Raw genomic sequence first — 21,849 nt, 5'->3', positions numbered from 1 at the left:
CGGTGCTCATACAACAGAGCTATATCACAACAAACGAGATCGCTAATTGCTCGTTTAACCGAACAACCAACCAACATTATTCTCTACTATACGATTTATTATTTTTATTTTATTTTTGGTTTTTTGGTTTTGTGTAGAAGAAAGAGTAAGTTGTCTGTGATTGGAGACAACGAAATAATATTATTTTAATTTATTTTTTTTCCGAAAGAAATTAAGTGTTCTTAATTCCCTCTCTTTATAAACTGATTTATAGCAGCGATAACGGCAAGAGGATTCTCGAGATGTACAGCATGTCCAGAATCTGGAATTTCAACAACCGGTGTGGGATTAGCAATTCCGTTTTCGTGTCCGATCTTCGTTTGCATCTCACGAGCGATTGCCTTGAACTTTGCATCCTTTTCTCCCACTATAAGCTGGAGTGGCACTTTGCATTGCTTCAGATCTTCCCACATTGATCTATTTAACAAGAAACAAAACGAAAGAGAAAGATCGATTTATATATATATATAAATAAATATATTTTTTAATGGACAAAATTTCGGAAACTTACGGCTGTTTTCCGATACTTAAATCGGACAGAACTTTGCCAAGAGTGAGCAAATCGTCATGCTGCAAACGGTTATTCGCTATCTGCTTAAAGTGTGGATGGCCTCTTAAGCTGCATTTTAATGTAATAAAAAATTGTTAACGAGATTTTGATATAAAAATTAAATACAGACGAACAATGAAAAATATAAAGACCGATTTACCTAGCCCATAATTCTTCAGCATACCAAGCCTCGGTAAAAAATCGTAAGCCATTTGAGACGAGTGTGCTAGCTCTAAACTCATCTTTAGCTTTACGAACTTCTCTCGAATCTTCATCTACCAAACCCGGACTTCCAGAAATTATTACAGCCCCTTCAATCTTTTTTTAATACCACATTGTTAATCACTCGGAAGCAAGAAAAAAAAATCGAGCAAATATATATTATTATATATATTTGAATACCTTATTACTGTATTTTAGGGCGGTGTATAAAGCTATCCTAGCTCCCATTGAGTACCCGACAAGTATGACCTTTTCGGAAGTAAGATTATCCAACACCTTGCGTACGATATCAACCACCACATCCATTGATAAATCCGGTCGATCTGAACCGTCGATTCCCTGATGATGTTTCAGCTTCGATCCACCGTGACCTGGAAGATCGACGGCAATGCACCTGGCGGAGATCGAGGCGGCTTTCATGATCGGCATCCAATCTCCGCCAGTCCCGAGAAATCCATGCAGAAACACCACCGTTGTACCCTGCACATCAGAAACTTATTCATTAATAATCTCACCAAAAATAAATATTATAAAGGGTAAATTACAACCAACCCCTGAGGTATGGTCAATTTATGAAAAAACCCCTCTTGTTTGGACAATTACATCTACCCCCTCAACTATGTTTTTTTCTTACACATCCACCCTTATGGTGTCAAATTCAACATAATCATCTAGATTTCGTGGAATGTGCTCTAGTTTGTACTCATTTTGTGTAAAAATACAGTTTATGATGCACCACAATCTGATATATACAAGCCAAAAAACACATGTTATGATCATCTTGCTTCAAAATGTAGAGTTCGAATGGAATAAAATGGGTACAAAAGTGATAATATTCCATATAATCTCAAAGATTCCACTAAATTTGAAACGGCAAGGGTGGACGTGTAAGAAGATAGTTGAGGGGGGTGGTTGTAATTACCCAAACAAGAGGGGGATTTTCGTAATTTGACCATACCTTAGGGGGTGGTTGTAATTTACCCATATTATAACTGTATATAAATATATATCACTTACATCAATGCTTTCACCAGTCTCGACCACATTTATCGAATAGTGGGCCCCACCTGAATCGACTGCTAATTGGTATTCCTTGACTTGGTCAGCAAGAAAGGTTCTGACGACTATATCAGGATTTAGACGACATTTTTGGAGGAATTGACCGGCTTCGATAGCGTCTGCCTCTACACAGCTGTGATTTGGATTGTGACGGATGTTTAGAGAATATTCCGTTACTTGTTCATTGAACCATTTGTAGGTTCCGAAACCGTGAGATGTGATTGGTGCTGATATTTTGTTCGTTAGCTTCTGCATTTCACAGTTTTGAAGGTCGAGATGACGGGCGAATTGGATGTAGGCAGATAAACCGAGGGCACTTTCGAATGCAGCACTAATGACTGTCGTTTTACCGTGCTGTTGGGCCCACCGTGCAACCAATGCTGCGTTTTCGAAACCTCCAATAACACTTGGTTTGATTACCTGACAAAATATCATTGTTGAAATATTTAACCCACTAATTTACGAAGAAGAGCTTCTAGGGGGATTTCTAGAAACATAATAATTAAATAAAATGTGAATCGAAATAATTTATACTACATTAGTACGGTCAAACGCTCAAAATATCACAATTAACACTCTCTTAAACGATAAACATTACCAAAAACAAATCCTCATACACAACGGCTAGTATAAACGGGTCATATTTTTTTTAAAGTATTGCAATTACCCCCTTGTGAAATAATATTATTACAATTACTCCCTGATGGTAAAATTGGAAAAATTAATTCACACCATAAGGGGAAATGTAAGATGGCAACAAATTTTCAAGGGGTTTTTTGTAATTACGGATAGATGAGGGTTTTTTGTAATTTGACCTTAGTTTAGGGGGGTTTATGTAATTTGTATCCGGCTTTATTTTATAAACATCTTCTTGATGCATCATAATAAAACAATATAGGAAATGTAGTAAATACAAAAAAAATATTCGAACTTACAATGGCAGTTACTCCCGAGTGGATGTATTTCTCAAGAAACCGAAGAGGATTCTCTCTTATACAGTTGATGGTTTCATCCAACGCAACTGCTAAGCCCGTTTCTTCGCAAAATCTGACTATATCATTTTCGTCATTAACAGGCTCCTGAAAATAAAAATTGTTACCAAGAATAATAACTCAATTAATAAAAACGGGGTCGAATACCGTATCATTGTTCAAAGAACTTTGCATCATACGTACCTCAATATACTGCAAGCAGCAATCTTTGACGGAGTGAGCGAATTTAACGGCTTGATCGTAAGTCCATTTCCTATTTGCATCCGCACGGAGTACAATATGCGGGCCCACTTTCTTTCTCACCTCTTTTATTGCAGCAATATCTTCATCGGGTTCTGATCTACGAGCAACCTACACAGAAACAATTAAAAAGTTCGGATAAGAATATTCGATAATTGGAAAATGTGTACAATCGGGGATAGAAAAATGGTACCTTTATTTTAATGGCGGTAAAACCCTCCGCGACGAGATTTGATGCTACGAAAGCTGTGTCCATTGGAGTCCCGTAAGAGTCAATAAGAGCACAGATTTGAACTGGAGAGGGATTCTTCGAAATTTCGTCTTTTTGTGGATGAATTATATCCAATAGAGTGGTGCCGTGTGTACTCGCGATTGCGCTGAGGATAGCCATTTCTAAGCCGCATCGGACACTGGGAAGGATCGAACCTGGCTATAGTACATTTGAAAATAAAGATAATAATATCGCAAGTAATCGATACATGCAAAATAAAGATTGAAAAAAAAGACTTACTGAAATTCCTAAGTTGTTCCATATCCAAGAAGAAATTGACGACTTCAGTAAAGGTAGGCTGTTATCGATCGTATTTCCTTCCATGGCATGAATGATGAAACGAAGCTGCTCTTCCACATCATGCAGGTTTTCTTTGTGGATTTCAAGAGGTGCCACCTGTACAATCATTAAATATGATCATTATGGGCCAGCATGCACGGAGAGAGAGAGAGAGAGAGAGAGAGAGAGAGAGAGGTTATGGAAAAGAGACAGGAAAAAAAAACGAGGCTGAAGCTAACCTCGCCAAATCCAATACTACCATCTTCAAGAGACAGGCTTATAACAAAGCCTTCTCTATAAGAAGTGGTGGTGTTGGAATTTTGAGAAGCTGCAGTAGTTGGAGCATTTAGCTTAACCCTGTCGTAATTTGGGAAAAAATAATATTAAAATAAAAGACTAAGATATGTTGCTTTTATTGATCTTTGTAAATGTACGTTACACAAAAGCTCACCGGTATAAAGAATATTCCATTTTACTAATTTTGTAGTGCAAGGTGGAATCTTCAACTGAAAGCTTCGAGAGTATGCTTAAAGCATGATCCGAAGCTTGGCGAGTAAAATTCCTCAAATTACTGAAAACGTGCATAAAATACATCAACATATGTATATATATATATATATACATATATGGGGAAAAAATATGTAAATATTTTTTTAATTTGAGAAGTGAACTAACTACCTATGAAACTCGACGTTTGAATCAATTCCGCTCTCAACTTCCACTACACAGTCACCATTTTCTCTCTGAGATGCGAACAATGCATCTTGCAACTCGATTTTCGTCTGCACTTGTACATGCTTCACTCTGCACGAACAATAAATTACATATGAAAAATAATCATAAATAAGTAAAAAAGAAAATACTAATTACTTACCCGTGTGCCAAACATAGATGACGTATCGAAACATCGTGAGTCGTGTAGAAAAACTGATCCAGTATACTTCTATCCGTCGTATTTGCAACCGGCAGTTGACTAAAAATTGCACCACCGTGATTGTTGACTACAAGTATGACCATCGGTTTCCGGGATGTCCTTTACAAAAAAAAAAAAAAAAATGTATACGTCACTAAAGTTTACAAATTACACTAGAGAAAACGTATATATATATCGGAGAAAATAAACATACCGTTGTCTCAGTAGTGACAATCCATTCGTATCGTGCAGAAACGAAACATCTCCCATCACAAGAAGAACCTGATATATATATATTACAAACAAATGCAAAAACATTTCATTTACTAACTCAAAATGCATACACAGCATGCTTTATATATATACTTACTCGTTTGTTGCAGCCAACTGCAAATCCAACTGCAGTACTAATCAAACCGTCAATACCACTAGCACCTCTATTTCCGCTGACGTGAACTCCGTGGCACGGTAAACCGGAGCTAATCATAAGGGAAGCATTATGGGTGCTTTGCACCCAATTACTACCATACATGTCAGCATCACGCACTGTCATACTGTTTCCGAAAAATAGAGCAGATCCACACCGAATATTTTCGAAGATTTTTCTTGCCACGTATGGCTCTGTTAGCGATTTTTCGGAATTAATAAAATTCGATATTTCCCATGCAGCCTATATAATAAGAGACAATAGAATGTCAAATATATTATATTAAAAATAGCAATAAATTTAAAAAAAAAAAAATTACCGTCATGTCCAATCCTCGTATAAATTCCTTTCTTTTATTGCTTAAATCTGGGAGACAAGATTTAATCAAGAATTCAGTGAAATGTGAGATGCTACTGTGGATTCTGTGTGTGATGATGTAAGAAGGATCATGTCGACTAGGATGATTATCGACCATGATGTAAGGGCAAGGAAAACACTGTTCTATCATCTGAGAAATTCGTCTCCCTGTTATCCGACTTCCAATCTGTTATTCGAATTAAAAAAAAATATATAAAAAAAAAAAAAAAAAAAAACTTTAAGCAACAACAAATGATGTTTGTTTAGATCAATTCATAAATAGAATTATACCTGTATGATGACATCAGCCTTCATCCAATCTCTAACAGAATCCGACAGCAACAATTGATCGACCTGGTCAACGAATAATATATCCTTCCTATCAAGAATCGAATATAAGTACTTCCTTAATCTTAACCCTGATTGGACATCAACAATAACCGGCCACAGCAAGTGTTTAGCTAGCAAAAGCGCTGCCCACATGTCGTCTTCTTTGTGAATCGAACCGAACACTAAAATCCCATTATTCGCCGCTCGAATTAATTCCAAAGCTTCGGTCATGTGGCCGTTTGTGTTATTGCGTGTCAGTGAATTTTGTAGCGGAATATACGTGGTGAACGGTTTCGCATTCGACATCCAAAAGTCCAATCCGTTTAAGCATTTGCGATTCCAATTTCTCGGAGTGTACGCTAGTGGCTCCTTGAATGGGCAGTTGATGTGTATAGGACCGCTTGGTGAAGACGTTGCTTTAGACACCGCCGAATCGACTGTTGTCAGGACCATTCTTGCGGAAATTTCGTCGGATGGAGGAGGAAGACTGAAGAATTGCCTCACGAATGTTCCGAAATGATTGACCTGCGATAAAAATTACATTTGTAATAATTCATAGTCGAATATATATATATATATATATATATATATATATATATATATATATATATATATATATATATATATATATATATATATATATATATATATATATATATATATATATATATATATATATATATATATATATATATATATACATATACATATATATATATATATATATATATATATATATACATATATATATATGTATATATATATATATATATATATATATATATATATATATTCATCGTTCTGAAAATTATGTACCTGATTGATTGCTTGGTTTGCCCCGACGTCAATCAGCTCAGGTGGACGGTCTGCCGTAAGCACCACCATCGGCACAAAATTCTGGCTAGCCTCCACTACCTACATACCGGGACAAATTTATTAAAAATAAAAAGACATAAATTAATAAATTATAGTTGCGGGAAATTTAGAACTCACGGCGGGAAAAAGATTTGAGACAGCTGTGCCGGATGATGTAATGATGACAGCTGGCTTCTGAGAGCCTTTGGCGAAACCAAGAGCATGAAATGCGAGTGATCGTTCATCGATGCATGCAATACAAGTTGTGAGGGGGTGACTGGCTGCGGCAATTGTAAGAGGAGACGACCTCGATCCAGGAGCTATACAGAAATACTGGATACATAAATAAATTAGAAAAAGTTGACGAGTAAATATAAAATATGCTCGGAAAATATTTCGATAATTAAGTCTCACCGTCAAACCGAGTCGAGTACATTCTTCAACTATAAGGGATGCCCACAAGGCATTGATGTTGGGAAAATCTTTAGTTAGATAGTCGAGTTTATTCGTGTCGTCTTTTTGGTGCTGGAAAAGAGACAAAAAAATAAACCAAAATTAATTTGGATTAAGTTGCAAAGTGAAAGATGTCGTTTTTGTCATGCGACTAGTTCAGTACCATGTTATTTGCAATTAGTAAAGATGGTGACAGCCTGGCGGAGAACTGGTTGCAAAACGATGAAGGATCTTCCTGTAAGTGATATATGCACTAAAACAATCAGGTGTTTGCGTATTTATCGATAAGCGTACTTGTTTATGGTAATGAAAGATTCTATTACCAGTTTCAATGCGCTGGCTTCGAGATTCTTCCGGTCCAGTAAGAGAGCATTCAGACGTACCTACCAAAAACATAATTCCAGGTTTACCCTTGAGTTGAAAAGCAAAAAGCATAGGAAAAGGCAAAAACTCGAAGATGAGTTTCGTCTTTTACGTACCATCTCCGTATGTTCTTCTGCAATGTTGAATTTTGATAGAGACGAGTGAATCAACTGGCTACTATTATTTGCACAGGAATGTCTGGCCTGGAACAAGAAAATAATCGATGAGATGAAAAATACGAACCTAGTAAATGAAATTCAAGATATGCAACTTCTAACTTTCATTCTATCGTAGCCTCTAACATTTTATTCAAAAAAAAATCGAGAGGCAGATAGCAACAAACGGTTGTACTACCTGGTCGAAAGCGAGCTCAAATTTCTGAACAGCTTCGGTAAAAGTACAGAGTGACGAGTCGTCCCATGCCAATGTTGCATGTAAGAAAGAGATATCCTCAAACTCGTCCAACTCAATCTGTTGAAAATATTGTCTGATTATAGAAGAGCTATAAGTACTTTTGTATTATTCGGACGATGCCTACGTGGAAATACAAAAAAATAAAAAAATGATATCTTACTTGGGGAATGAAAAGGTAAAACGAACCGCTCTGATGCTTTATAGTCGATGTCTCCGTATCAAACTCGATATCCAAGAAACCGTAAGCCTTTGAAGATGTTGATTCAGCTCTAAGATATCTGCACCGTATATTAAACCAACATACTAATTAAATATTCATGATGCTAAGTTCAGAAATCAATAACAAAATTAACGAACACATGCACGTATCAAATTAACGATGGCAGCAGATAAGTATAAAAAAATAAAAAATAAAATTTACCTCTGAATAGCACTGCCTTTTTCTGAAGCATGAGGGGGCGGCGGCCCCCTAAAGTTGACAGCCGAGCCGATACCGAAAACCCCTCTGCTTCTGCCTAATGAAAGTGATTTATACGTCGGATTCTCCTTCTCGTTCGATATGAAGAATAAAGGAAACACCTCCGATTGCTCGGGTTGAGAGCAAAACCAGTTCAAAGCTTTTGCGCTCGGAGGCACCGCAACCTATTTTAATATAAAAACCACAAATCGATTAATCTTTCTATCTAAGACGACGAAATTTCTAACGAGAATTTTACACTACAAAGTGCAAACTGCAGAAAACATACGAAATGAAATATATCCAGCTGATTCTTTCAGGCATTCTGTCAAACACATTATGTAACAAGAGAAGCAACTTCTACAACCTTAACTAAATCGACACGAAAATAGGATTCTGATGCTCTCGATGTTTTCTAAAATCGAAGAGCCAAATCACAAACCTGGAATCTGAACATCCCACTTGAACAAGAAGGGGGATTGGCCTTAATCTCATCGACGGCATCCTTAATTATATCCAATCCTTGCTCTAAACTCAACACCGGCGGCAAATTACGCGTAATGCAAGTATTTACAAGCAATGCGGCTTCTTTACCATCCAATACATTGTTTTCTTTTCCCATTGAGCTTCTCACAACCTATCGAGATCACAAATTACAGAAAAAAAATAAGTAAAAATTAAAAAAAACATATTTAAAAAAAAAAAAACGAAGCCCACGATGCAGAAGTCTATAAAGAATGGAAATTACCTTAGAAACTGGGTTTTGGCGGTAGTTGAAGCGGCTGAAACATGGCGGTTTGAAAAAAATTGCGCGCCTGGTGATTGTGAGTGTGGTTTTGTGGTGGGGTTGGATGGTGAAAGGAAGAGTGATTTTAGAGTGTATGGCGAATGGGTTCATCTGTAATGGAGGTCACTGGTACAAGAACACACCTGTGTGTGTGTGTGTGTGTGTGTGTGTATAGATATATATATATATATATATATATATATATACACTGCATAGCTGTTCTGACATTTTATTTGAAAAAAATAGTTTGCCTGTGTTTCAAGAATCTTGAATGGAAATCCCAAGTAGAAAGACATTTAATTGTATTTTAAGTTATTTGTCTAATATATCTTTTACTATAATATACATTAATTTAGCTGAAATGCTATTCATAGTGCGGTTTTTACCGGCTTGCAGTGCGATTTATTTCATTTGTAACTTTCCTAAAAAAAAACCAAATTCGCCCGCTATTTCGTGTATTATTACACGAAATACACTCAATAATTTCGTGTCTTTTCACACGAAATAGCGGTGTTTATTGTTATAGAACACGAAGGACGAAACTGTTAGATTAAAAAAAATCGTGTATTTCGTGTAAACGTACACGAAATGGAAGAACATATTTCGTGGAGTTTTCTACGAAATGGAAGACCATATTTCGTGGAATTTTCTACGAAATGGAAGACCATATTTCGTGGAATTTTCTACGAAATGGAAGACCATATTTCGTAGATTTTTCCACGAAATATGAAGTGACATTTCGGTAAATTCAGTACGAAATAACTAAAAATTCAAATACAAATACAAATTGAACTAGAATTCAAATGCAACTAAAAATTGAACTAGAATTCAAATACAACTACAAATTGAACTAGAATTCAAATACAACTACAAATTGATCTAAATTTCAAATACGAATAAAATTGAACTAGATTTCAGATACAACTACAAATTGAACTACCGACCAGACTTTAATTGTTCGTACAAGAGTAGTCGGGGTTTGTACGTTTTGAGTAAGTGCCTCAAGTTTTTAGCTCTATGGTGTACCCATGCCGGATGGATTGGTGGTAGTGGACTATTTGCGGCCAAATTAACAAACATGAAATGATTGTTGTGCAATGTCACAACAATCATACATGATAAGTGACCACTGCCAAACATAGGAAGGTAAGTCATACTCCCTACTTGAGTCAAAAGTACCACTAATGCACTGTATCTGGTAGCAATGGCCAATCCCATTTCATTCATGTCCATCCAATAAGCTTGTGGACAAGGCCCTGAGGTCCAGTCACACTTGCGTATGACCTCAACGTATCCGGTACTGCCAAACATCGCCGTGTAGACACTAGCATGCTCGTATAACTCAATAAGCAACTCCCCTCTCACTTGCGGCCATCTTTCTTGATCCCCGTACACGGCTTGAGCAACGCACCGGTACCCACAGTTGTCATCCGCCATCACGTTAACATAATCTTGAATAAGACGGACCATAAATCTGGGCACGAAAGAATAAAAGTCGATTCCTTCATGTGCAGGTATTGTAGGGGCAGCAGATTCTTGTGTGGGAATACGAGAACCACGACCTTTCATCTTCGATTGAGGCGTTCCATCAGTGCTTCTCTCAACCTTTGTTTTAGGAATCTTTGCACCAGATGAGGTTTGGCGACCCTTGGAACCACACGACGACTTAATTGTCTCCTCATCAATATGATACTGCCATCCAGAAGGGTCTCTCTTTGTCGAGTTATTCTTTGGTCGTCCTTTGGTCTTAACAAATGATGGCTCGGACAGATGCGACGTAGACGGATAAACGATGCCACGCAATGAGGCCACGGCATTTATCTTACTCGTGTAATTCATCTTCTTCAAATTGCAATTCAGGTCATCAATCTGTCTATCCACAATCTCCTCGCGGTTTACTTGATACTCAGGTAGCTCCGAAGGCTCAACTGCCATGGTACTCCAGAATGGATGCAAGTCTGAAATGACGAACGTGTCATTATCTTCCATTTTCTGCACAATTTTGCACGCGCATGGGAGCCCATGAGTATTCCAAAGATAGTGTGTGCAAATACTCGGATCTTGCATCGCCGGGGACTCCATCTCTTCATCCAATTTCTCTAATGCCAGATGCGTAACATAACAAATCAAACCCTGAAAACACGGCCATGCTGCAGTATGCTTCCTTATCTTGGATGATAATGAAAAATCGCACTTCAGCTCACTAATTTGGATATAAACTTGGTCCCGAAGTTTGCCTTGCACGTTATCCAGACCTCCGGTCGAAGCATTTAACCAACCCTTCGCTGAAGAATGAGCGCTCTCCACCCTATCCAATTACAACAACAATCAGAGCATACAACGACAATCAAATTACAAAATAAATATTATTTTTATATAATATCTTTTATCATTTAAATAACTAAAACATGTAATACCTGTTGGTGCTCGTGTTGCCAAAATGATACACATTGCGAGTATAGGCACGAACAAACTTCTCCTTGTATATCAACCACGTATCATTCAAATACTGTATCAGCCTAGGATACCCTGCATACCGTCCAACAATTTCATTGTAATTGTAATGATACTCTTCTTCGGTTTCTGATTTCACCAGCTTAGCCCACAGCACACGTCGGAATATTAGACCTTGGTCCTTGTTGCCTCCCATAAATTTCGTCGCATTTGCCTCAACATTTCTGTTTATATGGAATATACACAACATATGATACGAAAATGGGAAGACATTTGGCAGTGCTTTCAAAAGACCCAACTCTCTGTCTGTCAAGATCGCATCAGGTTCGACACCATCTAGCAACTCTTTCAAACAATTCAAAGTCCACTCGTAGGTGTCTGCATCTTCATGCGACATAAATGCAACAGCAATTGTATAATTCCTCCCAACTGGAGTTATCCCAATTATTTCCAAAAGAGGCATTCCATACCTACAACAATGTTGTTTTTACATATTTAAACAATACAAGACATTAAAACACAATAATCATAATTTGAACAATCGTAATTTTTACTTACTTATTGGTTTTGTATGTGTAGTCCATCAATATAACATACGGGAACAACCGTAATAACTGAATAGATTCGGGACATGCAAACATAATATCTGTAATCGTGTTGCTCGTTTCACTATCGACGCGATGCCAATATCGATACTCGCCTTTTTGAAAGTTATGCATCATAAACTGAATAACAGTCATGCCCTCCATTTCCTCAGATTTAATCTTGGCCAACTCATTGTAAACATGCTTCATAGAGGTTTGTATCGTCGGATCATCTTTTCTCAGTCTATCCATGATCAGCATTGGCTTCACGTGAGAATTTCGCAATTCTTTAATTCTTGCTTTCTGTTGCGGAGTTATACGACTAGTCGTACCTTGTCCGTGAGGAAACAAAGTCGGACGATGACTATGCCTGCCATCGCTGACAGTCAACCGCCATAATTCATCAAACCTTGACCTTTTGCCAATCAATTTGAACGGACAACCACATTTTTTTGTTCCTGAGTTTCTAGGATCTTCCACATCGATATTCGTTTGTCGGCCATGTCCGTATTTGTCACACGTCATGTACTGTGCATTCTCCCTTCTAGACTGACAAATCAAACGGTGACAATGACTAACTGCAGTTTCTTTCGCCCAGTTGATTAATTCTTCCCTACTGCCGAACACAATATCAACTTGGAAGAAGTGAGAGAAATCTTCATATTCCTTTTTATCCAAAACCGAGGGATCAAAATACAAATTGTCGTCATATGGCTGCGTAAATACAAAAAAAAGGTTAGATACTTGCACAAAAAAAATTAATAACAATACTAGGTATTTCGTGTAAAATCACACGAAGTATATGCATACATTTCGTGTAATTTTACACGAAATGTATTCATACATTTAGTATAGTACTGCACGAAATGAATAACAAAACAGTTTTACTGCTATTTCGTGTGACTTTACACGAAATAATAGGTATAATTTCGTAGTATTGTACACGAAATGACTGGAAAACACGAATAAAGTGTTCATTTCGTGCAAAACAACACGAAATGACTTGAATAATTTCGTGATATTCTACACGAAACGACTGAAAATCGAAAAAAATCACACTAAAACGTATTTTTTTACCTCATTTACGGGATCGATGTTGGCCATCTTGATAATCGTTGGGTTTTAACTGATTTCTACGAAAACAAATCACGATCTACGAAAGTCGAAATATTTGGATGTTGAGAGGATTTTGTAAAAGGTTAAAGTGTTTTTTGACAAATGAATTATTTCGCACTGTAGCTGGAAAAAACCGCACTGATAATAGCAAGCCCCTTAATTTAGTTGACCTTATTTTATTTCCAGTTTGCACCCCTGATTTATAGGGTTTGTCCCAAACACCCCATTAAATCACAGAACGTATCAAAATAGTCCATCCATTTTTTTATGGATGATGGCGTGGCGTGTTGACTTTGTGGTTTTGTAGCAGTTTTATGATTATTGAATTTTATTTTATTTGTCACGTTTTTGCCCCTCAAATTTGTATAATAAAGTTGTGTGGGGACCCAAACATACCTTCCGGAAAGTATGGGGACGTAAATCAAAATTTTGATTCTTTCAAACTGACCCCAAATAAGGGTCAACTGAAGGGGACCAAATTGCAGTTTTACAACATATTATGTTAAGGGCAAATTTTATGCAAGAAAACTGACGGTGTGAGGTTTTTAGACGTTGATCATAAATGACATGGACCAATTTGGTAATTTTTGTAATCTAAGGAAATATTTGTGACAAACCCTATATTTTAGGAGTGTAAACTGTACTTTCTCCTCCGTATTTATCTTTATAGGGTTAAATACAAAAACACCCATATACTATGGACTTTGTATCAAATATCCCCATGTACTACAACACGTAAATACAAAAACCCCCATCAAACATATATATATATATATATATATATATATATATATATATATATATATATATATATATATATATATATATATATATATATATATATATATATATATATATATATATATGCTTGAGTAGGGGTATTTTCGTCATATTTTGAAAAAAAATGTAATATGAGAGAATTTTTGTATTTATGTGTAGTAATGGGGTATATGATACAAAGTTTATAGTATATGGGCATTTTTGTATTTAACTCATATTTATATAATATAATAACATCACGCTATTTAGTAGGATTTGTTAATGAGTTAGGTGAGGTTATGGTGAAATTGCTGCAGTTGACTAAATAGCTTTTATGGTGCTTTTCATTTAATGTTTGGAATAATATTTGCCAAGAGAAATTTTTTTATTATTATTTTTTTTTTAAATAATTATTTGTTACATAGTCCATAGATAGATTTCTTAGAGACGTAGTTTTGAATCAGGTTAGATTCTCGTTATTCGTTATTTTATACTACACTCATTGAAATTTACTGAAAATATAATAATTTTTTTTTAAGTTTTATTAATTAAATCTATTTATTTTATTTTGTTAGAAGATGGGTGCATAATTATTTGAAATCTTTTTTTTCTTTCTTTTTGAAAACAGAATATTAATTTGTTGGGCAAATCTTTCCAAACTTAATTAAACTCATTTTAATAAGTTGAAATGGCGCAACCCAAGCATGTCCCGATCGATTCAAAATTGCATGTGACATGTCTTCTTTGGTACGTGCAACATGCCATATATATTTTAATCACTTCCAAATTGAAAAAAGAAATTAGGTGGAAATTTGATATATTATATTGGGAAGCCAAATATGACTACGAACTTTATATTATAACATTAGATTTCAGTGTTCTGAACTCTGGATTGGATCGATCGGTTGAATTGGTTAAATTATAAACCACTGCCTTGTTTGGTCCAGTTTGAACGGTTGAACCGTAAATCGGAACTTGAGTGAAAAGTGGATTTTTTTGCTCAAAATTGTACGTTTTTTACAAAAATTAAAATGGCCTAACGACATCTTATTAATGCGCAGTTGAAAAAACAATTACATCAAAATAAATGTTTTTGAAATTGGAAGGCATTTTATATTTTATTATAATTTCTAATTGATTCGGTGTGATGTATGTACAAGAAAAATAAGTTTGATTTACGTTTTAATTAGAAATGAGTAATGTGTTAATGTATGTGAAAGAAAATATGCTTTATTAATTACTATAAAAAATATGTATAAATAATTATAAAATAAAAATGCATAAATCCATTTGACTCTGGTTGAGCTGATCTAACCGTGACTCAGTAACTTGTCCGGGTCAATGACCGGTCCTGTTTTCAAAACATTAAATTTATGAATAATAATGATAGGGTAAATTACGGCCACCCCTTGAGGTAAAGTCAAATTACGGAAAAAATCCATCAAGTTGGAGTCGTTACAACCACTCCATCAACTATGAATCTTCTTACACGATCCTTACAATGTTAAATTTAACGGAATCTTATAGTTTATGGGAATAATCTCAAGTTTGTACTCATTTTACCCTATTTCGACTCCAAACACCACATTTTGAAACAAGATGATAATAAAATGTGTTTTGGGGCTTGTAAATATCAGATTGTGGTGCATCAGAAACTGCATTTTTGTACAAAACAAGTATGATATGCCTAATTCGGCCAGCCCAATTAGCTTACAATTTCTCTACCTACTCGGCCATGAGCCCGATTTAGAAGAACACTATTACGAAAGCTCAATCACTTTCGTTTGGGCCCAACAAATTAATATCAACCCAATCGACAATGTGTAAATAACGATTTAATTCATTTAAAGGTACGTCCTATTATCTTGACAATTTCTACAATTGGTATTATCTCAACTATTTCTACTATCTGCACGTCTGACTTGAGCGTCGGAGGGGTTTCGCCCGGATCAATCCCCAGCCTAGTTCACGTGTTCTCTGTTCGCAGATATCTCAGGACCATTTAGCACGTGGGCAGTGATCCACTTTGCTCTCCCAGCTCCTTCCAACTCAACTACTTAAGGTGGTCTATTTATAGCATCATCAGAGTACAAACTAGAGAACATTTCACGGATCTAAAAGAATATGTTAAATCTGACACCATAAGAGTGGACGTGTAAGAAAAATTATATTTAAGGGTTGGTTGTAATTACTCAAACATAATTTTTTTCGTAATTTGACCCTAACTTGGGAGTTGATCGTAATTTACCATAAATGATGTATTAGGAGGCCCAACTTAAAATACGGGCTTTAAATTGAATGAGCCCAAAGACTAGAGTCCAAAATATTGGATTAACAAAACACACACTAACGCAAACAAACGTGTCTATGATAAAAATAAAAATAAAATATTATACGAATTAGAAAAATATTGTACCAATTGTTACAACTTACACACCTATATTTTCTTTTTTCTTTTTTGTCATTGAAATTTTTAATTAACAATAATCATTAAAAATTGAGTTTGGTTAGAAGATTTTGATACTCAAATTGTGAAGACCACGGTCAATGCCTTTATTTTCACCGCGGGTGAAACTAGTTAGGCGCTGCATTAATGCATTTACAAATTACATTAATATAATGGTAAATATTAAGTATGATTTGGAATTTGGGTGTATGTAAAACCGAATTTTCAACTTGTTAACGTTTTCACGTTTCGTATCGGACACTCGAGAATACATGTTAGAAAACTTATGTGTCATTTTGCAATTTCTAAAAAGTTAGAAACATATTTGAATATTAATTTTTCAAATATATTTGTTAATATCCTAATTATTTACGTGATTTAATGATCAGTTGCAAATTGATAGTTGATAGCTAGCAAAATTTATTTTGAATATGTTTTCATGAAAATATATAAAAAGAATTTATATGCAAATAAAAATTTAAATATGCTTATATAACATATTTATAAATATAACACGTATACTTTTAATATTTGCACGTTTCCCGCAAGCTCCCCGTATCCCTATTTTTGGAATATACCGTTTTTCAGTGTCTGTTTCCCGTTTCTCAGTATCACCGTTTCCGTGTCCGTGCTACATACATTTGGATTGATAAGATAATATAATTAAATTAAATCATTAATTTGTGGTCTATTTTATATATCCATCACCCATCAAATTATTTATTCAAAAAAAAAAAAAAAAAAAAAGCAAACACGCATCTGAAATCAATTAACTACTAAACCTTGTTTGCATGCATTTATTTTCATCCTAATCGATCAGTGGGAGAAGTATGGTAAACAAACAGTCACGCAAATGCGACGGAGGCTGCGACGGTGAAGAAAGCCACCGTTGCCACCGCCCACCCCATCACCGGCGGGAGGTGCGAACCCAGTGAGATGATAATCGCCCATGACGTGGCAATGGCGCCAAATTTGGTCATCATAATCGAAAAGTCCCGCCTTTTCTCACGCAGGCTGATTCCTGCCATGATGAAGCAGAGGCCCAATGCAACAGCAATCTCCGACATCCACACAGCACACGATGAAGAAGACGATGAAGAGGTGGCTAATGCATTAGTCATTACAGCACCGACAGCTTGCCCGCAAAGCGCTACAGTCGTCTCCCTCATCATTCCGTAGCCCCTGTCGAATAATAATCTTGGTTTCTTTTCGAGTTTGAGTTCATCATGAAAAGTTGTTGCCACCGGGTGATAATTGTCTGAGTGTACTCGTCTGTCATAATTAATGCAATCGTTTTCGATCAATCTGATGATGTCGATGAGTACTTCATGATGATCATTGGGTGATGCAGTACTGCTAATTGACCCTCCAGTGTGTGGAAGAAGAAGTTTGAAATTATAATTAGGGTTTGAACCAGAGTTATCAGGACGCCCACCAAGTGTTTGTGTTATGTCCCAGCCGAGACTCGGGCGCTCGTAATCAGTAAAGTGGGATTCTGAGAAATTACTCTCTTCGTGTGCGAATCGGATTACGTGAATTTGATTCATAAAAGGCGTAGAAGAAGAAGAAGTAGACGAGGACGAATTCCAATTGGAGATGTTGGAAGTGTTACTAGCCTTGCTGAGAACAAGACTTGTGAAATTCGAAGAATTGGGATCGCGTTGCCTAGAATTTGTTCCTGTATTGGGCCCACGAAGCAAACGTGCTCGTGCAGCTTCCTCCGGCTTTTGTGTGGTGTTTATTATCTCCGCCATCCACCGCCCTAATGGCCGCTGCGGGATGATCCCAACGAACCGCTTATGGGGCTGCTGGAATATTTCTCCAATTACCGATTCACCGTGTATGTCGTCGCCGAAGCTTGTAAGTCCACGGTAGTAAGGACTTGTTGACTGTCGGTAAGCTTGACCTGCTACGGCATGTGGTGGCAAATCACTAACATCAATCTTTTCACTCATATTATAAATAGGGTTCTGTTGAATTTGTGCTCTATAATTAGCCCAACTGAATTCAGTCATATAATGATGTTTGCCTGATTTTTCCATGTGCTAATTAACACAGAAAAGCTAAATACGCAACGGGGTTTACGGGCGAAGGTGATATACACACAAGGCGCTCTCTCTCTCTAGATTTTCTTGGTTATACTACTAGTAGTGTAGTAATATAATCAAGACTTTTTTAGCTAGTCACAATATTGTTCAAGAAGCGCCAAAATGCTTCTCTCGTTGGACTCATCGAGAAATTTCCTCACGAGTTCCTATACGTACGCATGGATGTCTCCATCAAGCTAAGCTCGTGAGCAATAAATGTCAAAATTAAATAATTAATTAATCAAACGATTAAATTAAATCTGTGAGTAGAAGATATATATATGAAGTATACGTTGGCCGTGATTCACGAGGCTCATATTTCTTGTAAGTTGTGAAACAACTTTGTTACGATCGCTTCGTCTGTTGTGAATTCCAAGAAGTTACCTTAATGACGACTGGTTGACGATCGACATTAATTAGGTAATGACTCTGTTAATTTCTTCAATTAATTAAAAATTTCTGATGCATGTCTTATTGTATTGTATATCTCTATGACTATGACCCTTTAATTTTATTTATTCCAAGAACCAATTTTCAGCATGTGAGTCAACTCATGAAACTAGCTTCATATAAAGCCATTAACTTTTCGAGGAGAAACCCCCCTTCATAATTCTTTACGAATCGAGCCCGAAGAAATTTCATTCATTTCTTGATTTTAACTATTGCAGATTGTGATGGCAAAACGCATCCAACATTTCTGGATCCTTCTCAACACTTGTCCGGAAAACCACTCTTCGTCTTTTTATTACACAAGTACAACAAAATCAGGAATTTCCGAACAAGACTGGATTTCACCGACAATCGTTTTGCTGACGTCCACCGCAGCACTTCTTCTACCACTGTTCCCCAATGGGCGGCGGTTGAAAGGACATGCTCCGGCGACCATCTCCTCCGGGGAGGGGATTACGTCTGCTTATCATGCCTTTGTGGTGGCCGTGATGTTTGCATTTTCGTGCGCAATAAGCGCCGTGTTTCTTCGCAGGAAACAGGCGGCCGCGACGAGAGTTTTCAGATTGTGTGCCGTGATTTGGATTTCTTTTGCTTTTCTTCTATTGATCCGTGCTGCTATTTTCGGCATCTATGATTCACTAGTTATGCAGATGAATTGATCATATATATAATTAAGAATAATACTTCATGGTATATTACATTAATTAATAATTATTACTCGTTGTTAACATATATATCGTTTTTTCATATACATGAAATGCAATTTCAGTAAACATTAACAGTTCTATATCAAAATTATGCATCAATCTGAATAGGAGACGAGACGCACATATGATTGTAGTTGTTTTAGATTGAAATATCAAATATTTGGATTTTGATGAAATTTTATGAGTAGATTAAAAAATAATTAATAATTGGGAGTAAACTGCAAAAAATACCCATGTGTAATCTCTAAATAGTAAAAACGCCCATGTGATAAATAAACTAGCAAAAACTCCCCTTTGAAATTATTTATATGGAGTGATAAATTATTCATCGCTTATATACGTTACGTTGCGTAGATGGAAGTATCGGCACATTATATATATGAAGTGTTACTTAACTAACAGAAAAGGTTAATTAAAGCAAAAAAGAAAAAAACAAGAAAATCCACAACATATAATCGATACTACTTAAATTCTTTCTGTACATACATACATAAAAAGCATATGATTGCATTAATTAATAACTAGTTAAAATTAAGAGGGTAACCCAACAAATTAAAATGATGGTGTTATATGATGATGATGATGATGATCAAGCCAACGCCACCACCACCGCCACAATGAAGAAAGCGGCGAGGCTGCAAATCCATGCCATGGGCGGCGGAAGTTGCAAAGCCAGTGAGATAATAGCGTATAAAATACCGAAGTATTTTGGTCAGCAGAAGAGACAAAAACGGCCGCCTCTGCTTTCCGCGTAAGCCGATGCCTGCTAGGGTGAAGCTCAGCCCTAACACAACACCAAACTCCACTAAGCACACGGCCCACGAACAAGAAGATGAATTATCATTATTAGTATTAGTCGATAATACATTAGCCATGACAGCGCCAAGGGCCTGTCCACACAGTGCTAGCGTCGTCGTCTCGCCCATTGTTGACGTTGATGAGCTGATGCCGAGTTTTGATTGCTTCAGTTGTTTTATGTGCTTTGTCGTCCACGCGGCCTCGTGAGTCATCAGATGGTGGTGGTGATCGACGGTGGTGACGCCCCCGTTTTCCGATTCCGGTGGGCGGATATCTATCCGTACTTCTTTTTCGTGATCGGGTATTATTATTATCGGTACAAAGTAATTCTTACATTCCGAGATTTCTGCTCTAGTAGTAGTACTGCAAATTCCTTCATCGAGAGAAGATAAGAAAAGACCAGTTGGGACAGAGAAAGTCGTGGATTCTGATTCCGATTCCGATTCGTCCAATGATTTAAAGATGTCATGGTAATTGATCCTGGTAAATTTGGTGAATATGAGGTGGGAGTAATCTATTTGTTTGCGCTGCGGAGTGTACGGCCGCCTGAAACCCGACGACCGGGGGGCCGCGGAGGTGGATGAGGATGAAGAATAAGCTGATGATTTTGTTGTTGATCAGCGCAAGGAGAATTTGCAGTGGGTTCCATATTGCGAAATAATTATAATAATAATATTGCAGTGTACACCACAAAAAAATTTAGAAATTAAAACAATCACACAGTGCTGCGGGTGCCGATGGAATTAAGCTGCAGTAGTACCAATCTGTCTTTTCTAATGACTTGCTTTCTAATCTTTACACCTAAAATGCATTCTAATTTCAAGGAAGTTTCTCTCTCTCTCTCTCTCTCGCATAGGTCATTTTTTGCGGCGGAAGTAGTCTAGTTCGTAGAGCAAGAGAGTATTTGCCTACATTTTTCATTTTTTAGATCAAACTTGTGGTACATAATTATATTTAGGGTGAATTTCACTTTTTCTTTGTACTTTAGCTCAATATCACTTTATCTTTTTTTACTCTTAATTGCATCGATTTGTCTTCTTATACTTTGGTTCAATATCACTTTACCCATTCTACTCTCAATTGCATCAATTTGCTCCATGTACTTGAAAAATTGTCTCAATGTGGCCATCACCGTTAGTTTTCACACATTTGACATTAACACCATTTGATTTAAGTTTGAAAATTATCGAAAAGCCAACCCTCCCATTTTAAATAATTATTAAAAATTAAAAAACAAATTGTGGCTAATGTCGTGGACTATGTTTTCTCGTTGTCTTGAATTATTATTATTATTATTATTATTATTATTATTATTATTATTATTATTATTATTATTATTATTATTATTATTATTATTATTATTATTATTATTATTATTATTATACCGAGCCAATTACAATGGGGGGAAAGTGGAATCTACCCTTATATTTATTTTTAACT

At 36.3% G+C, this 21,849-nt stretch overlaps 3 protein-coding genes across 3 annotated transcripts; all 3 read right to left on the bottom strand.

Moving 5' to 3' along the window:
* Positions 1 to 189: 189 nt before the first annotated feature.
* On the bottom strand, positions 190 to 9,189 carry PHYLLO (2-oxoglutarate decarboxylase/hydro-lyase/magnesium ion-binding protein). Its single transcript, XM_088826285.1, has 28 exons — positions 8,970 to 9,189; positions 8,664 to 8,858; positions 8,186 to 8,406; positions 7,925 to 8,042; positions 7,705 to 7,821; positions 7,467 to 7,553; positions 7,311 to 7,370; positions 7,151 to 7,222; positions 6,949 to 7,059; positions 6,673 to 6,867; positions 6,496 to 6,594; positions 5,641 to 6,204; positions 5,312 to 5,536; positions 4,936 to 5,235; positions 4,780 to 4,847; positions 4,527 to 4,685; positions 4,331 to 4,456; positions 4,104 to 4,223; positions 3,892 to 4,009; positions 3,614 to 3,769; positions 3,296 to 3,532; positions 3,046 to 3,213; positions 2,806 to 2,949; positions 1,829 to 2,290; positions 992 to 1,291; positions 750 to 907; positions 551 to 658; positions 190 to 456 (listed from the first exon to the last, which is right to left on the bottom strand). Exons 1-28 carry the CDS (start codon positions 9,117 to 9,119, stop codon positions 222 to 224), a joined length of 5,073 nt encoding a protein of 1,690 aa, XP_088682411.1. The 5' UTR covers positions 9,120 to 9,189; the 3' UTR covers positions 190 to 221.
* Positions 9,190 to 9,944: 755 nt separating this feature from the next.
* LOC148766584 (uncharacterized) lies at positions 9,945 to 11,998 on the bottom strand. The gene is made up of 2 exons (XM_088827346.1): positions 11,426 to 11,998; positions 9,945 to 11,316 (listed from the first exon to the last, which is right to left on the bottom strand). Exons 1-2 carry the CDS (start codon positions 11,923 to 11,925, stop codon positions 9,945 to 9,947), a joined length of 1,872 nt encoding a protein of 623 aa, XP_088683472.1. The 5' UTR covers positions 11,926 to 11,998.
* Positions 11,999 to 12,016: 18 nt separating this feature from the next.
* Positions 12,017 to 13,150, bottom strand: LOC148766583 (uncharacterized). Its single transcript, XM_088827345.1, has 2 exons — positions 13,124 to 13,150; positions 12,017 to 12,760 (listed from the first exon to the last, which is right to left on the bottom strand). Exons 1-2 carry the CDS (start codon positions 13,148 to 13,150, stop codon positions 12,017 to 12,019), a joined length of 771 nt encoding a protein of 256 aa, XP_088683471.1.
* Between the last annotated feature and the right edge of the window lie 8,699 nt (positions 13,151 to 21,849).

This window comes from Erythranthe guttata, chromosome 12 (genome assembly GCF_056151865.1).
Source record: "Erythranthe guttata isolate IM_541 chromosome 12, IM_541, whole genome shotgun sequence".
Classification (NCBI taxonomy): Eukaryota; Viridiplantae; Streptophyta; class Magnoliopsida; order Lamiales; family Phrymaceae; genus Erythranthe; species Erythranthe guttata.
The sequence above is the reverse complement of the archived record's forward strand: the minus strand, read 5'-3'. Positions and strand labels throughout refer to the sequence as shown.

What these genes read in the sequence shown, in the direction of transcription:
- LOC148766584 (XM_088827346.1), bottom strand. Translation starts at nt 11,925, where the DNA reads ATGCCTCTTTTGGAAATAATTGGGATAACTCCAGTTGGGAGGAATTAT. An exon ending in GGCAACACGAGCACCAACAG is followed by an intron (nt 11,317 to 11,425) that starts GTATTACATGTT and finishes GTAATTGGATAG; the next exon opens with GGTGGAGAGCGCTCATTCTT.
- LOC148766583 (XM_088827345.1), bottom strand. Translation starts at nt 13,150, where the DNA reads ATGGCCAACATCGATCCCGTAAATGAG. An exon ending in ACATCGATCCCGTAAATGAG is followed by an intron (nt 12,761 to 13,123) that starts GTAAAAAAATAC and finishes GTATTTACGCAG; the next exon opens with CCATATGACGACAATTTGTA.
- PHYLLO (XM_088826285.1), bottom strand. Translation starts at nt 9,119, where the DNA reads ATGAACCCATTCGCCATACACTCTAAAATCACTCTTCCTTTCACCATC. An exon ending in CAGAAGAACATACGGAGATG is followed by an intron (nt 7,371 to 7,466) that starts GTACGTAAAAGA and finishes TGTTTTTGGTAG; the next exon opens with GTACGTCTGAATGCTCTCTT. An exon ending in GCTGAAGAATTATGGGCTAG is followed by an intron (nt 659 to 749) that starts GTAAATCGGTCT and finishes ATTAAAATGCAG; the next exon opens with CTTAAGAGGCCATCCACACT.